Raw genomic sequence first — 19,497 nt, 5'->3', positions numbered from 1 at the left:
ACATACATATATATATAGTATTTTTAAATATAATCAGACAGCAGTCACATAATATAACATTGTAACGTCACAATATTATTATTGTGCGGCGGCGTACGTATAATTATTACGTGTTTCGATCGCTCACCAGCAAATGATAATAATATCGTAATGCCTATGTATGTGTGTGTGTATATGTATAGGTACCTATCTCGTATGTGTACCAAACGTTTATCGCGATCCGTGACCTATACGCATATATGATATTGCCTACACCTATATAACACGACTATACACCGCTGCAGGGAGTGCCCTATACAACAACTATACAATCACCGTGTGCAGCAGTACAATAATAATGATAATAATAATATATTATAAGTACACATAATAATGTTATTATAATATTTCGATTGCGCGCGAGGCTGACCTTTGGCGAATCAATCACGCCGCCGCGGCCGGACACACGCGCGCCATGGCCTCGAGTTTTATATTATTTCGTTTTTTTTTATTTATTTTTGCCACGTCGCTGCAGTGTGCGGTGTCGCAGGTTCACCGTGCGTATAATAACAATAATAATAATAATAATATAATAATATTAACCACAATGCGGTATACAAGTATACAACTACATGTTTCCCCTAAGACCGATAACGAATTTGCCAACGCGCAGGATTCGCAGCTATAAGTTGTATGGCAAGGGGGTGTGCCCTGCAAGCAGTTATTCAGTGTTTCAAGCAGGATTTTTAAACGAGGCGGGGATTCAAACCAAGTTCCTTATAGTTTTCGCATATATACTTGGTGTGATAATACATTAATTTGAGGGAAAAATCGGTCATATCGGTTAAAAATTAAAATCTTTTAGCTCTATTCAACCGTATATAACCGCATATAACTTGTAGAACAGTCGCACGGGCTGCCCAGTTGTCGACCACTGACCTAATGTGAGATTTAGTTTTTGAAGCTATTTAGGTACTTTAAATGAGTCCTAGTGTCCTACAATTACAAATGTAAAAACAAAATATAAAAACCACAAATCTACTGATAAATGTATAATTAATGAAGGTTGCCAAATGACCCGAAACAACAAAAACTTTGGTTTTCTATCAAAAAAAGAACAGGCTTTGTACATATAGTATTATAGTGTGTTGGAAACGTTGACTGAAAATTTGAATAATTTCTCAAAAATTGGCATGTCTCCAATTATTTATACAGGTAAATAATTCTTATATTTTTTTCTACTTAGCTTAGTTTACCTATACATATACACTTATTTTTATTCAAATAGATTTTTTGTTCAGTTATACATTTTTAAACATGAGAGCTATTAAAATTGACAACAATTTGACTGTACCTACCTATATAATGGCCTTCAACATTTTAGTGGGGTCAAATTTTTAATATGCACCCACGGAATCTGCGCAGTGCGCAGTGGTCGTGGTCGGCGGTCGTGTAGTGTAGTGCGGGGGCGTGGTAACTATATGGTTACCAGTGGTAACCATATATTGGTACAACAGTTGAGCTGCGTATTCAATTGTTGGTACCTTTGCTCGGTTGCAATTTGATGGTATACCAACAAACTAACGTCCAATCACAATGCGTTTTGATCGAGAGGACACGTGACGCAGCTATGTGCGAATGCGTCTTATTATAAAAATGGTCCAATTGCCAAACCGGATCCGAGTAAAATAATATACTTACCTGCTATTATATACTCGGGCCGACGTCTATTCATTATTAGTATAATGCCGCCGGGTGGCAAATCGCTGAACATTATTTATTTTGACCAATCGATAATAATATATTATCATTTATCGTGAGCTATAATATCGTCCCATAAACGAGTGATTTAGAGCATGCGGTCTGCCATTGGTCCATTAAATAAATAATAAATTATTGCTTACTCGCACAGTTGCACCCCGGCCACAAATATCTCACCCCCGCCGACGTGACTCGTTATTTTTTAAATCGTTCCGGCGGGGGCTCGGCCAGTATACTATTGCAGATATACAATATATTGTATAGATTCCAACCCCGCTGGACCGCAAATCGTATAATATAGCTAGGTAGGTATAGTATAGACTAAGCGTACACAGTATTTTATTTTGGTTAGGGTTTTACCTAAGTAAATAATTTATATTATTCAGTCAGTCTATTATCATATCAGTTAGTCTCAAATTTAGTCTACATTTAGAACACTTGAGTGTTTAACCTGGACTGCACTGGTCATCTATAGGTTAGAGCCTCTTCGGGTCGTAATAGACGTATGGTAATAATCGATGATATACCACACGACGGTTATGGCAGACGTTTAGCCAATGTTCTTAATCAGCCAAAAAAAAATCTGAAACTATGATTATCGACGTCTTTGTCATATTTAACAATATATTTTATGACTATAAAAAATTACCAATAATTAATCGACTCTGTGTGTATTGAAACGGTGGTAAATAAGATTTTTTGTAAAAGGAAGAAATTTCGGGTGGGTTTAGAACCCTACCCCCACCACTGAGTATAAATAATAGACCTGCAAGGGCCATCAATACATAAGGTCCAGCTCGGTCCAATAATTGTTTTCTGAAGCCCAGTTCAGCCCGACCGGTTTTGGAAAAAGTCAAAGCCCGGTCCGAAAATCAACCTAAGCTCTTAAAAAGCCCGTTCCGGTCCAAAGTATTATTTTTTATAAGCCCGGCCAGATAGATCCAGTCCAAAATATTTTGTGAACAAAACCCAGGCCCGGCCCTAAAATGACCGTTTTTATTTTATATATTGGTAGTTGCGGTACAGTGATACTATAAAAAGAAATAATAAACCTGCGATTAAGCTATATATTGTACATCGTACAGTCGAACCTCGAAAACTAGAAAAACTTGACAACTCGAATTGTGTTTTATTCCCCTAGATAATTTTTCCCCGATAAATTAGTAGGATATCTCGAAGTGAATTTTATCCCCCATATAATATCAACTTTGAGTTATCGCGACGCGACCTATTTATTTATATAAATTAGTATAGTGTGTGAACTTATCGTTTTTATTTTAAATTATAATTAGTCATCACTCGTCGTACAAAAAAAAAAAAAGCGAAAAAAGTCTAGGCCCGGCCAGATGTAAAAATCCTTAAGATCCAATCTAACCTTGCTTTATTATTTTGAAGTCCAGCCCGAAATGTTTTGCCAAAATATCATCCGATCCAGCTTTTTATTTTTTGCAGGCCTTTAGACTAGGTAGGTAGGTTATTCCGAGCTCGACGCGTGCAGGATTCGAGTGACAGCAGCGGGATGCAGGCCTGCAGATTTTATTAGTTTTTCATCTCGATTTCACCGGAATTTCCTTTTTTTCTTTCAAAATACCTAAATTGAGCATACATAATATTATGTTGTCGGTACAATATACATATAATATAATATCATATATATTATATATAATATATTATGTAGTCACGACCGCTGGACGCAAATCTTACCCACATAATATAGTATAAAATAGATAACACGTATATTACACAGTTATAATAATATATACACACAATGTATAATATTGTTATATGTTATATAGAACTACTACCTATAGAGAACACGACGGAGAAAAACCAAGCTTCACAATATTGACTATATAAGATCACGAGTTTATTGTACAGTTCTTTTCAAAACATATACACATATATAATACATCTGTTTTATAACACATGTGTATTTATAGTTTTTTTCACACAAAAATATCATCTATAATAACACTACATAAAAAAAAAAAAGAAAAAATACATTTACAACATTAATAACATATATATATATAGGTACAATAACAATAATAATAATTATAATATAATTGTATGTATAAATTTCTTTTTTAAAAATAAATATAACTTTTTTTATGTGGTTATACAAAATTACGCAATAATAATAATAATTTATGATTTAATGTTTTTTTGTTTAAAAATAATAATAATAATAATAATAAATGTGACACTTACATAATATAAATATATTTATTCTATAAAGTATTATAATATCATCAGTGAGCTTTGTTTTTTTATTCATTTAACTTAAGTATAATATAATAAAATTTTGTACATCGGAGAAAAGGGGCGGTAGGGTGATTAAGGACGGTTATAATATCTATATATAGTGAATGGAGGAGATACATGACCCCATAACCGTGGATTTATATACGTTGAATTTTTTTTTCTATGCGTGTAAACGATAAACTAGAACACTCTTTTCCGTGTAAAGTTTGCAATGAAAACAAACCCACGGGTTTTAAAACACAAATGTATTAGAAAACGTACAATCAATTCTCGATGGTGCTGGGGAGAAGGTAGGGGAAGAGAAGATCGACTGAAGAGAAAAATGTCGGGTTGGAATTCAGATTATACAATTTATTACTACGCAATAATCAGTCTAAATTTATAACATATAAATACGATTTATGGAAAAAAAAAAATAACAATAATATGCAATATGTTAATGTCTGGAATGTTGAGACGCGGATGGAAAAAAAATAGGCAAGTACCAATATTAATTTTTTTTCCGATTTCATAATTATAATATTGTATATGGGTAAAGACAGTACCTCGCAGTATATTATTGTCGTACACGCGCGGTATTGTACTATGATAATAATATGTTGTATTATATTTCAATTTCTCCAACCGTATATGAGCACCACAAAAGTAATTAAACAAAAATAATATAATAATAACAAAAAGTATTACGAATTACGATACCATAAAATATATTATAGAATATCTGTGTTATCTTTAGGCAAGATATTTTGGTGAAAAACGTTTTTAACGTTAGCTAGTAAACCAAAGGTGTTTTTCTTTTTACAGGCTTTTCGAGAAAATCGATACGACAGAGGAGTTAAAATACAAGGTGATGAGTCTGATATTTGTACAAAATACTCATTCATGCTGCATGAATTCTTAAATAGCATGAGGTAAATGATTTCCCGAAGAGTCAAACAACAGTGTCGCCGACCCAGATGGTGCAGGGAAAACGTACCCACACAATAAGACAGTGTTGGTTTGCACAAGAGAGAAGAAAACAATTCATTGCATCGATGTCACCCGGACTATTAAAACTTCGGAAAAAAACAATTAAAAATTCACATTGATAATCGTATAATTATATATAGACAAATTATAATATATTATAGTGTATGAGGATGGCAAACGAATCGTCAAAAAATTGATTTGAAACATCGAAACACTTAAAAAATAATAATACACATACATACATATATATATAGTGTTATACTCGTTATGATAATAATATCGTGTACGTGTTTATTACCTATAATATTATATTATGCGCGTGTGCTATATGGCAATAATCATCGTCAAGCCCAAAATATCGTCTTGGGGGATGTGTCGAGGACGCGAAAAGGATTAGATGTTGTTGTTGTTGATGATAATGATGATATGTGTGTTACGTTATAATATATAATATATTATAAAGGATGATAACGACGATGTTATGCAGTAAAGACGAGCGAGTGACAAAAAATTTAAATGGCAAAATACAAAATCCCCCCCCCCCCCCATATGGTCGTAGGCAAAGTATCTCTATACATATATCATTAACTTTAACTATAAAAATGTTTACGATAATAAGTAATAACATTGTGACGGAAAACCGTCGTCGTCGTCAGTCAAGTGGCCGTCAACGACGAGTCGGGTTGCGACAGATCGATGGAATCGCATTCGGGCGGCGGCGGTCGGGAGCTGCACGCGCTCGTGGCCAGGCTGCTCTCGATGCTGTCGAAGAAAAACTCGTCGTCGTCGTCGCCGGTCCCCCCGTCGTCCAGGTCGCGGAGCCGGTTGACCGCCGCGGCCACGGAGTCGTCCTGCGGCTCTTGTACTTCGTCGACGGCCGGCAGGACCGGTTTCTTGCAAGCTTCCATCAAGCAGCGACTCTGCCTAACGAGGTTGCGGCGCCGGAACAGTTTCTTGGCGGCGGGCTGTGTGCAAACGGGGAGAAAAAAATCCGTAAAAATCGAGCACCAAAATATCGTCAAATTAATAATATTATAATCATTATTATCGTTAAACTATAGGGATGGTATCATGAAGACTAGAATCAAATTGGTACCATACATGACAGGGATGGCAAATAAGTGGCACCCGAAAGACTTTCGTAGTATTTTTTTAATAATTTTTTTCTACATTATTATCATAAATTTTTCATTTATATTTTGTAAAAATCGTTGAACAAATCCTATTTTCCATCTCTGCAGGTACATGACAATGCGGGACAACTAAAGTACAAAAATTCGCGACACATGTATGCCACCCCTGATGGGCCATGTCGTCTACAATTATCATTGATCGTCCCATATTGCCATATTATATAGTATTTTCTAGAATACCAAACTCTGCTCCCTGATAACGTCCCGAAATGAGTAGCACGATTAAACGACCACAGACTGCGTGTGTTACTTTAACCCGCGTGGTGTACAGGGATTATTCATGTTTTTTGCGATTTTTGGAAACTATATGCACTTTTTTGAACCGTGTCCCTTTTTAGATTTTATAGCTTGTGCGATTACGAATTTATACATGCGATGTGCATATATGTGTATATTTCATAAACATTCAAAATTCTTAAGAAACAAATTTGAGTGTATATATAACGATATAATATATCTGTGTAAAATATGATCATTGAAGAAAACACATGTCTATATACTATATAGTGTATAGAATGATACAGACTTAATGTGAATACAGATATATAGGTATAAAATAACTAAATAGGTACAGTTTTTACGGATTGTACAATTTGATTATTTACACACTGATAAAAATATATATTTATGAAACATACACAAATGCGTAATCGTACAATCTATCAAATCTAAAAATGACCATGGTTCGAAATAACGCATAAATTTCCCAAAAAACATATTTACCTACTTCATACTACCATTACAACGGGGGTTAAAGTAACAACCCTATATCGTAGGCAATGACTGTTTAATCGCGTGCGGAACGTTTTTTCATGCGGGCTGCCGTACGAGTTCGGTCTCCTTATTCTAGTCTTTATGGATATTAATATTATTATTATATACGTGCAATAGTGAAGCGTTTGTTATAGATTATGAGAAGAAAAAAAAATCAAAACCGAAAGACCAATATTAATATAAGCGTCAAACAGTACAGCTAGGCGGGTTATTATTTATGTATTGGGGATGCAGGTCGAGAAGACTATTTTGTCTTTACTCGTGGCCACAAAAGTTTTAAAGACGATTGCGGGCTAAGCCTGCTAAACGATCTAACCATATTATATTAATACACTAACATAGCCAATAGGTATAAAATAATATGTACATTGTATATCGCTAAATATAAATTACATATTATAATAATACGTGCAACATAAAATATAAATTTAGCAATAGATATAGAATCACCGGGTCGGCAATGAAGTCAAGGCGAGCATCAAAGCGATCGGCTTTGGCATATGATACACCTATAAAAATACACGATTGTACGGCGGAAGTCTTTGCGCGCCATCGTTATCACTTAGGAAATTTTTTTCAAGTTACCTATACAATATATTTCTTAAATCTCGGTTTATACTGCTACAGCAGTTGCAGTCACGATCTATAGAGAATTATTTGTTTTCGGTTAAAACGTTTGTTTTATAGAGTTACGTAACGTATAAACTAATAACCTTATGTACCAACGAGTATCAATAATTAAGTAGTACACTATTATTAAAATATTACTAATTTAAACGTTTAGTTATGCAACAGTGTGTGTGCGAGTTTTTAAGTTCGGGCGGCTATATAATATATATAAATATATAGAACCTTGAATGGAACCGGTAAGTGCTGCACCCTAGCTATGTCCCTGTATATGATAATATATGTATAGAAATGAAACGGCCAAAATTCTAAGTACACAAAATCGTCTTTATTTGTTATTATTTTAAAATGTATTATATACTATGTCATATTATTGTCATAGCATATAGGTAGGTAGGTACAACGCTATGAGCTATTATGTACTATGCGTTACGTGTAATCGATTGCGACGAACGACGTTAACGCGCGAGAGCAACGCGATTTTCTTTTTCGACGGTTTCATATAATATTACGTTTCGTATACGGAGAGATTTTATTTATTTTGTCGTTTAATCATTTTTACTCGTATCGCGTGCGTACATGTGCGTGTGCGCACGCGAGCGAATGATTTTGATTGGAAAAAATACCAAAACTGTATAGGTACCCCAATATTACTATGATATCACTTTACATCATTATATATATATAATATAATGGTACTTGTATAGCGTATTATGTTATAATATGTAACGCGGTCGAAAAAATCCGATATACCTACTTTTTTTGGCGAATCTCGTCGGCGACGAGGGAAATCGTATACAGAAACATCGCATTCTATGCGTGCGCTCTGCAGTATGTCTCGTAATAGTGCACCGCAGCGGATATTATTATTTCTTCCCGCGGTAACTATATAAATGCGCATTATTATGCACGTTAGGGTCGATTTATGAGGAAAAAAATTACGTCTGGGAAACGAAACCCGTGTAGGAGATATTATAGGCACCGCGGCGTGCACGAAATGCGAAATATAACATTAAATACGCAAAACGTTTTATAACGCGGAGACGGAATATATTATTATGTATATAGGTAACTTTTTTTTAAACTGTCATACGCGAAACTCTCTATATATTTATGTAAATATAATGAGCGTATATCATCATAGCAAGCGAGCGGTGTGTTTGTCCATATATACTAATAAATGCTGCGTAAATAGCTGGTAATAAGTATATTATTTATTACGCTCATATATATCTGTATAGTACCCCCCAAACGTCATAATATTATACCCGGTTCGTAGCGAAGTATAAAACACACGAATAGGGAAATCGATAATTCAACTTTTAAAACATTTACGCTGTGCATACATAAACGCGGAGTCGTCTCTCGCGCGGTTATAGTGGTGCGCGAAAAAAAGAATTTTTTCAGCTAGTCGAGGACGGCGGTATATACAGATAGGCGGTAGTTAGGGTAGATATACCTACTCGACATCTTTTTAACAGGCGGGCCCTTCAAAAAGTTTTTCAAAAACGTTAAGATCGGAGTAAACCGTTAAACACGCCAGCTGAATGCGTATGATATTACTAGGTATATATAATAATAATATATTATGTGGTGCAGCGCATCGTTGCGCGATGTAAACGACAAGATTAGAGACGCGCGACGTATACATGCGGAAATCCGTTAAAGTCTCGGAGGAGGCGAATTTATTTTTTTCCGACGTATTTATAATATTTTGTAGACGCACAATACATAAGCACACTGCTCAGCCACTTCAGCATACATCGCGTTCATAATATTATATATTAAACCACACGCCGAGCCGCACGCGCGGTTTCCAACGGCGATAGATCCTTTTGATAATCGTTTAGCACTGTACCGCAGTACACATAGGTAGGTATTAGTGTATTACACGTTTTATTTCTATGTAAGGCGAGCGTATTTACTCGCGTACTGCAGGTGCGTTTCCTCGACGTGCTGTTCGCCCTGTAGTTATGTGTATGTATTATGTAATATATGCGCCAGTCGAGTGAAAATTCCGTGGCGGCAGGCTAAGCATATCCCCAGCACTTTGAGAGTTGGATGACTTGGGAAGCGATGTAGCACAAACCAACACAAACGAATGGAGTTAATTTTGTTTCGAAATTCAAATATGCAGGGGGAGTACGGAGCTTCGGTATCAGGGTATGTACTATAAATATACATACATATGTAGGTACTGGTAAATTGTAATAGGTAATTGAAATGCACTACGGGGTATACGATAGAAATTAATTATACTTCGATCTACTATTGAAACGTTAACGCAAATATTTGTAAAGAATTAGAAACCATATGATTTTTTTCAACAATCGATGGATATAGTTATTTCTAACCATAAAAACCTGAACATAGTACTCGTTTTAATTCGTTATTTTAATCCTAATTCGGGAGTTTATATCAGCATGTGAAGTCGTAAAAGTAAAATAAAATATAGGAAAAAAATCTAATAATGTAGAAAATACATTAAATATTTCATCGTTTTTAAATTACGTAAAAGCAAAAGTATTATGATGTATGATGATTACTGATTCAAGCAAAGTATTGATCTATTTTATAATACTTTAAAAATGAACTGCCACTTTGACGAGTTAAAATTCACATCTATTTGGTTTTTTTTAATTTCCGGTTTTTAAATTTTATTTTTATGGTCACCCTGTAAGTATACTATATGTCTATACATGGTAAATAAATTGATCGTCTAAAATTTTCGATCTAACACTGTAATAATTTTATTGCAGACAAACCAAATAATACATAACAATGTTAATAGTATACAAGTATAGATCGTTAACGTGGTCAAACGCGGTGAGGTACCCTGTACACCGGTTTGGTAGTTAGATTACCTACGCGTTTACGAGCAAAATTATATTGTTGTACGTACACAAGTACCTACGGACCTGCACAGGAAGACACGGTCGGCTAAACGCGCGCGGTTGTTATTATAAATTGGTGTCGCAATCCGAAAGCGACAGCGGCGGAATAATAATAATAATATATAATATACCTATATATAGGTACTACATGCGAGTTTCCTATATAAATTATAATATTTACAGTTTACAGTCCGTATAACCTGTTGACGTGAGTACCGGTACCCGCGTACCTAAATAATATATTTTTAACTGTCATTTTATCGTGTATATACGTCGTCGTCGTCCGTTCTGCGGGCAAGGGTGGTTTTCCGGGTTCAACCCGTTCTTCGGAAAATGTCTAGTTTCGACAGACGGATACATTGCAGTGACGTTAAACGTTCCCCTCTCCCCCACCGGAATAATCATGATTTTATTACTTAAAACCAATTTATTATACATATTATATCTTTACCGCGTCCAGCGAATATATTGTCGCCGAGCGCGATGACCTCTGCAGCCGCGTTTGGCAATCGGCTATAATATGATTAACGATTTCTCTCCTTCGAATTTTTAACGACATTTTACAACGTGTATGCATAACACCCCTCCACCTTCTGTGACTACTGTTATTCACGTCATATCATACCATAATATACCAATACATAAGTATAGAACAATTCAAAACTCGCGCTTATACAACCACTGCGGCAACAATGTTATTCAATTATATTCCGTCGGATCGTTTAACGGATTCGATTTATTCCGCGGTAATTATAAATACCTACATATAACTCTATTGAAGTCGCACTAGTCGCAGTGGCGCGTACGTCACGAAATAGCAAGTGCAGGGGGTGTATATATGAATACATTTACAGCGTTTCGGGCTTACACATAATATGGGCTAACGTACCTCAACATATTGTATAAGAGCCTATATTGTACTAAATAGCACTATGGTGTATACCCACCCTCCCTCAAAACAAAAAAATTTGAGCCCCAAAATGTTTTTTCGGGTTCTAAAAATATTATTTAATATAAGATAAGTATTCCCGTCAAAATTTCAAAAATTACAAATCAATTTCAACGGGCTCCTAAAATAACCGGGCCGCTGAACTCCCGGTCCAACCCCTTGTAGGGTCCCCGTATATGCCCTTTGTCTATTATAATCCCCAACAACCATCATCATACTTTGTCGTCGTCTCGCGAATTAGGCATCATGAGATCCTGCAGCAGCAATTTACAGAGTGCGTTACCTACATATTATAGACAAACAAGAGACACGGTGCGCGCACGACGTAAAATTACACAGTACCTACATAAAAACCGTACGCCTACAATAATAATATTATCAGCTGGTCTATCGGTCTCTCTATCGGTCCTATATATGTATAATACGTCGGTTGGCGTTGGGAAATCTGTGACGGACCAAGTGTGAAACGCCTCGAAAAACCCGATCGCTTTTTAGTTCATATTATTCTTCTTCTTATTATTATTTATAATTGAACAACACTGCTGATCCGACGAAATCGTTTACAGTACACGCTGTGGTGTCTTATATATTATATAGGTACATGTATACATATATATATATATATATAATAACGAACCGACAGTAAAAAATCAGGAGAAGATTATGTGTTATACGCGCGCGACAAGTAGGTTAACATTTTCTTTTGCGGTCTTTAACACGGCTCGCTATTATATTACCAATATACAATATACGAATGTATATCATGGCAAATTAAAATATTAATATTACAGTATATAGGTACCTATACCCGTTATAATATGTATAGTTATACATATTGTTCTCGAAGTGATCATATTTTACATTAATACACCAATCAATACACCGCATAATATTATGTACTACAATACCCAAAATCCAATAGTTATATACATAAGCGCATACTACACGTCATAATCTATTAATATAATATACTTATACATATATATTACGATTACTGCAGGATATACCTACCTACGTAATATCAATTACGATGTATAATTTACAAAAAAAAAAAAATGATATCTAAGTTAGATATCTCAGTATCTGGTATACATATTATATTATATCTTATTATATAGGTATGATTTATGGAAATAATATTATAGTTTCTTTTAGTTCGCACATAAAATGTATAAAATGAATAAAATCACTCGGAACGCCTACTGCGATTGATTCGAAAATTTTAATATTACCTACCTAAAGGTATTACCTATAATAGTAAGTATATTATGCAAAAAATAAGTTTTTTCGATCATGGTAAAAAAGCAATTATAAACTTGTAACGATTTTTTCTTTCTCTCTCTCTCTCTCTCTCTATATGTATATATATATTGTATATACCTACTACAACACAATAATATGTTGATGTGTATATGATTAACTATCAAAAATGACATTATGAGTTCCGAATGCAGGAAATTTTCATTATTTCGTTGGAATAGAAAATTCCGATGTAGGTACTATACAGCCATTACCGCTTATTCGTGTAATTGTTCGTGGCTTAAAAATTATTTACACGGACAGCTGTGGCTTTCTATGCGAATTAAAAAAATATCAGAATATAATATGTATAGACAATAGACAAACAATATACCAGACACCGGTGGATTGCAATTTTATCAAGAAAACACACACACACACATTCATGCATACACGAATTATATATAAATATATATAGATAGAGGCATGTAAATATAAATATTATATATTAATCTGCAGATGAAATTAACGGATTTTGACTTTCGTTTTCGTATACTAATATAATGGTACCTAGCAATGAATTTAAAAAAAAAAAAAAACGAAAAATCGAATGCGATAACTGCAGAGTATAAACGAGCGAGAGTTTATAATATTGTAATACAAATAATATACGATTTAGGCACAGCGCGATTACCGTGATTTACTAATATATATCGTCGCGGTATACGGTAGATACATCGTGTATAACATTATTATGGTATATAACGCAGATGAACGGCTGCTAATCTGTTAATATATTAATATAAAAAAAAAATTCACGACGTGCGATGCGGGCCGATGGACGCGCGGTACGTGCGCTATTGTAATGTGCATGGCAATCAGGAAGTGACAATTTCCGGTCGTACACGGGCGGCTACTCTATTCCTACCTTATATTATTATATTATATTTAGGTAAAAACAACCGAGAGGAACCGAAACGCGAATAATATTATCGATGACCCATCGGTTTTCGGACAACGACGCGACGCAATTAGCGACGATTTCAATTCTCTCCGCACAGACACCGCCGCCGCAGTGCTTCGTCCGTCCGGACGAAAATTTGCTGGTATAAATGGTTACTATATAAATACAATTATGTACCGGCGACGAGTCACAAATATACGTAACAAATATTATATAGGTATCGCTATTATTTCCGAAACGATTTCGCGAAGAAATTGTGTTTTATATTTTATTGTTATCGTGTACCCGAGAAGGTGCAGTATATTATACGAATATACAATAAGAAATCTGGTCCACACCGCGAATGAGCAAAATTTATTTATTTTCGTACTACTTCTAACTACTTCTATGTAATTACTAGCAGATGACGACATGTGTATAATGTAATAATATATAATGCACCTGCAACAATCGATGCGAAAACGTATTTTCTCTCGAACCATATAATATAATATAATAAAATATCTTCTGGTGCGCGTGCCTACTTGTTGATTGCAATCGTTACTACTATACCTATATAGGTACAAATAATATACAGAGCGCATAGTATGTACAGGGTGTGCGGTCTAACCGACTACACTAATTATATGATTTCGAAGAGAAAAGTGAAAATGTTTTTCTACGGTTTGCAAAATTCAAATCTGATTTCTCAACGGTTTTTTTTTACCACATAAGTGTTTACTTTTAAGTCGATAATAAAGTAGTGATGAGGGCACTACCCCACAAGTTTATGGTGGACTACTCCAGATATCTCTAAACAATTTGGAATATATCGAATAGTGTTTGATTTGAAAAATGTAAAATCCCCCGAAAAACATTTCTGCTATAACGACGAATTAGTAAAAAGTTGTTAACATGTCAACGAGTACCTACTTCGAAGTACTCGGAAGACGGAAAACATTTGTTTTTTCTACTACACAAATGACAGAAAATTAGTGCACTATAATCCAAACGGATTACCATCTGTATAATATTATACATGAATGGTATACGTGCTGCAATCCGCATGTTGCAGTTGTGTAGGGATTTTCGACTAAAAAGGTCAGCGCTCAGCCGGAAATCGAACGGAAGTAGAAAGTACGGAGCTATTATTATATTATTATATTAAGTACCTACACATAGGTATTATTACACACCGGACAACAATAAATTGCGCGGACGGACCGGACAGTCGAAAACCGACGCCGCGTACTATTATTATATTGCAGTGCAACGATGACGGGCAGCAATTCAACGCACCGACGCGCGATTTTGTATCGAATTGTTTTTCGTTTTTCTAATAATTGTTGAATCAATTTCGATACGTATAAAAAAAGCGTCGGCGGCGTCGTTTGTATACCTATTTAGTATAATATTCTAATATAAAATAATAATGTATAATATTAATAACGTTTCCCCTCGGCTGCGGTTCGTGTTCAGAGTCGAACCGGCGGTGGCCGGCGACGAAGAGCGACACGGCGGTATAATAATATTATTATTATGTTATTGTCGTCGTCGTCGTCACGTAGGAGTTGACGAGAAGCGATGTGGGGTGGGAAGAGAGGGCGACGAATCGTTTTGTGTGAAAAGATTTAAATTAAAAACTTACGCTGCAGCTGACGTTGTGGTTTGCGCGCCTATATATTATATTAATATGTTATAAAGTGCGACGGAAAATCGTTATGAGCGTCGGGCACGCGTGGACGCTGCAGAGACTGCACAATAATATCATATACACATTGCCCATTTGGTATATATACGAGCATTACATAATATAGGTGTATAAACTGCTGGGTATACCGTTTTTGTCCTTGATTTCGAGTTGGGGAAAAAAAATAATAATAAAGAACCGCCGAATGGAAAATAAAAAAAGAACAAACAAATTATTGTAATAATAATTATACGGCTGCAGCGAGCGGGGAGATGAGACGGACGACGACGACAGCTATGGGCCTTGAATCTCTCGATTACTGCTCTATCACTGTCCCTCTCTCTCTCTCTATAGTGTCCGTATAAATACGCTACACGCATGCGCACGTATACTATACATATACACAAGAGACGTGTATAATATACCTATGTCGGTCCTTTGTATATTACATTATAATAATATTATTATACGAGTTATATATATATATATCGCTAACCAGACGCTAAAAAAGAATTAACGGACCGTGTCGCGTCGAAATATCGTTAATATTATTATTGTCCGCATGCGGTACATATTGTATTATACAACGCGGTTTTCATTATTATAATCGGACCGGGACGCGGAAAAAAAAATCCCATTAAAAGTTCGGAAAATACGTGACGATCGCCATCGGATAGAGCGCAAATCGACCTCGCGACGAACAACGGAGATAATATTATATTTTATCATACGACGGCGGCGACCGCGATAGATGATCCACCACGCCACAGTCGCCTCGTTTTCCTGCGGGTTTACGCGATTCCAAGGCAAATCGAAAATCGGTTATTTGCGGGAAACCATCGTACGCAACCTATACCTACACCTATCGTTTATGGCGGATCGTGCAGATCGGACGAGAGCGGAGCGGCGTAAACGCCTGCGTATAATATACTGCGGTCTGCAGAGGAGACTGGAGCGAGACGAATTTTTCCTCAAAAATAAACTTCCTCGTTCGACTGTACCTATTGGTCATATTTTACGGCGTGGTCGAATTCGGGTTCCTGCGTAGAGACGAGTGCCACGTGGCGATTTTCCAACAACGAATTATGCGAAGAATTAACAATAACCCGAACGATCCTAAAACGATCAACACATGATATTTATATCGAAAAGTTGAGAGTCTGTAATCTATATATATATATATAAATATATATATATATTACGGACTAGTGTAAGATTATAGTGATATAATGGATCTATACCTAGGTATATCACATCCGTTTACTAATTTAAAAAGTATTTTTACAACGTCCTGCAATAGGTGCATCAAGAGCGCGCAATACAAGTGAGTTTACTTATATATAGCTATAACGGTTATAGTATAACCTACATATAACTCGTATATATCGTAGAATTATAATACAATTATGACGTCAGTGAAACCGAATAAAATGCCTAAACATCGCCTTTGGGTATATATAACACGCGCGTAGGCGGGAAAGACTAAAAAACAATAATATGTTGGGCGGTACACACGCGGAGCTGCAGGGAGATAAGTGACCTATATACATCATGCAATAAGCCACAACTCTACAAATATTACACATATTATTATAAAAAAAGGGCAAGAAGACGGTTATGTAAAATTTGAAACTTAGTAAACAACAAAAAAAAGACAAAAAAAAAAAAAAAAAAATTATCAGACTTACGGGTTCGGCCGACTTGAGTCGTCGCGTGTGAACGGTGTGTGATGGTATTCGCGGGGACACGATATGCGCGTATATATATATATGTACTATATTATGTATATATTTTTTGTTTTACTGCGTATAATGTCCAATATAAGAAGCAATAACATAAGCACACGTCGAAAAGCTATAATCCTTTTTCGCATCATATTTAACACATTTTTTGGTAGTTTTTTTTTTTGTGACTGCGGTGTGATTGGAAACAACAGCATAATAATATGGTGCGATAATATATATTATATTATATATTATTAGAAATATATATAAAGTAAAGCACGCACACACGTTAACGCGCACACACATTATCATATTATGTACATATCGACACCATCGACTTTAAGTCGGAGTGAGTGTGTGTATGTGTGTGCGCGCGCCCAAGTTTACGATATATATATATATATGTACGTGTATGTGTTTGAGTGTGTGTGTGTGTGTCTGAAAACGTGCGCGTGCGCACACGTCGTAGAAACGTCCGACGATATAGTATAATGATGACGTCATCGTCTTATAATAATATGTATAATATATAATATATACGGCCGATAGTGTGTGTGTTTTTTTTTTTAAAAGCTTTCCGTTAGGATTTCCGCATCCAACTGTTAAACATGTTGGTGAATCTCTTGGTCGGCCGTACCTTGTTGGTATCGTCGGCCGTCGGCTGTTGCAGCTGATGACCCGCGGCCGCGGCCGACGACGCGGTCCTGCCGACGAACTCTTTGGCCGCGGCGCCGCCGCCCCGGTGCGAGTGGTTGTTTTGCGACCGGGCACGCGTCAGGGACGCTCCGCCGCCCGAATCCCTTCGGGACCTGTGCTGCTGCTGCTGCTGCTGGTACTGCGACGAGTCGAGTCTGTTGCCGCCACGCTGCTGTTTGACGGCCGCGCCGCCGACGCCGCTGCCGATGGACGACCCGCCGTTGCTCTTGTTGTGGCTGTTGTTGTTGTTTATGGACTCCCAGTTGCGGGGCAACGATTGGTCCGACTTGCATTTGGTCCACGACTGGTACTGCTGCGCATCGCCGCCGCGGTACGACGGTGACGGCCTCGACTGCACCGGGCACGACGTCGGCTTGACCACCGGTATCTTGCTGGGCTGATGTTGCACGCCGTGTCTGCCACCGCTGCGGGTCTGGTGCGCCGACTCGGTACTGCTGCTGCCGCCGTTCTCGTCCTGGCTGTGGTTGAGGTGTTGGTGCAGGTGCAGGTTGTTGCCGCTCGCGGACACCGCCGCCGACGGCGTTCCCGGAAGCGCGATCTGAGGTAGGATCGGGTTCGACGGCACCAGGTCCAGCCACTGGTTGGTGGCCGCGGCCGCGACGCCAGCCGACTGCGATCCCGCGACCACGGGGCCGTGTTGCTGCTGCTCCTGGTGCAACTGCAGCAACCTCACTCGGGCCATGGTGCCCTCCAGCTCGATGCGCTTCTCCTCCAGCTAAAACAAACAAGCACGTGATGACGTCATGGTTCTCCAACCCAAGCGCGCTACTAGCGTCGCCCCGGAGGCGGCACGGCACCACTCACTTGGAATTTCAGTTCTTCGTTGTCCTCTTTGCTCTTGTTCAGTTCGTTGGCAACGTCGCTCTTGGAAATGTTCAACATCTCCATCTGACGAACGAGATTCTGCAAAAAAAAAAAACAGATATTAATAATATTCAATACTGCAATATGATATTGGTTTAGGTTCATTGCGGGAGAATCTATATATACAACAATCAGTGGTGTATCCAGATTTTTTTCGGGAGGCGTTATAATTCATTTTGAACAATTTTATCTGAAAACCACCCTCCAACCCCCCGGATACGCCACTTACAACAATGATGCACCGTTCATGACAAAAGTACGAATATTTCTTAGTTTTTCAGATTGCTGCTTAGCCAAAGTATACAATATTATACATGCTCTGTGATGTGAAACTCATCGAATTCTGCGGGTTATAAGTTTTAATTTTATTACAGTGCGTAGATTTTAAAGTCGAGTGACATTATTATATATATTATTACAACGCGTAATATTTAACAATATTAATAATTAAACCATCGGTTTTTTAGTGACTCTATATTATATTGTCACGTACGTTTTTTCGAGACTATATACCGATCGATTATTATAATTATATAGCCCTCGACGCGCGTGACAGACAAAAGTGCAATAATAACGTACGTAGCGTATTCGTACCTATTTTTTATTATAATATACAACAATTCTAAAATGCACGTATATAGACGCGCACAGCGAAACCCATCATGGCCAATGTCATCGAAACCCCATAAATCCTGCGCGCGTCAACCGAACATAAAAATATATACGACAATTATACTCATAATATCATAAAACCCGAACTGGATTAGGTACGTATAAGTATGTAATATAATAGAATATAGTGTTTTTTTTCCTCTCGTTCATTTGCGTCAAACGTCGCGAGTCCCGCTTTATAATCTCGTCGAAGGGCGTTGGCCCGTTTTCGTTCTCTATATACTATATACTATACTA

General features: G+C 36.8%; 1 protein-coding gene across 1 annotated transcript in view; it reads right to left on the bottom strand.

The window, feature by feature from the left end:
* Window positions 1-4,740: 4,740 nt before the first annotated feature.
* LOC100167554 overlaps window positions 4,741-19,497 on the bottom strand; it is a 56,495-nt gene continuing 41,738 nt past the window's right edge. Inside the window, exons 4-6 of the mRNA XM_001950992.5 lie at window positions 18,529-18,627; window positions 17,645-18,439; window positions 4,741-5,939 (exon numbers count right to left, since the gene is read on the bottom strand). Of these exons, the coding sequence (XP_001951027.2) occupies window positions 5,631-5,939; window positions 17,645-18,439; window positions 18,529-18,627 (1,203 nt within the window). The 3' untranslated portion in view covers window positions 4,741-5,630. The remainder of the gene's footprint in view (window positions 5,940-17,644; window positions 18,440-18,528; window positions 18,628-19,497) is intronic.

This window comes from Acyrthosiphon pisum, chromosome A1, assembly GCF_005508785.2.
Source record: "Acyrthosiphon pisum isolate AL4f chromosome A1, pea_aphid_22Mar2018_4r6ur, whole genome shotgun sequence".
In the NCBI taxonomy this organism is placed as follows: domain Eukaryota; kingdom Metazoa; phylum Arthropoda; class Insecta; order Hemiptera; family Aphididae; genus Acyrthosiphon; species Acyrthosiphon pisum.
This window is presented reverse-complemented; position numbering and strand designations above follow the sequence as displayed.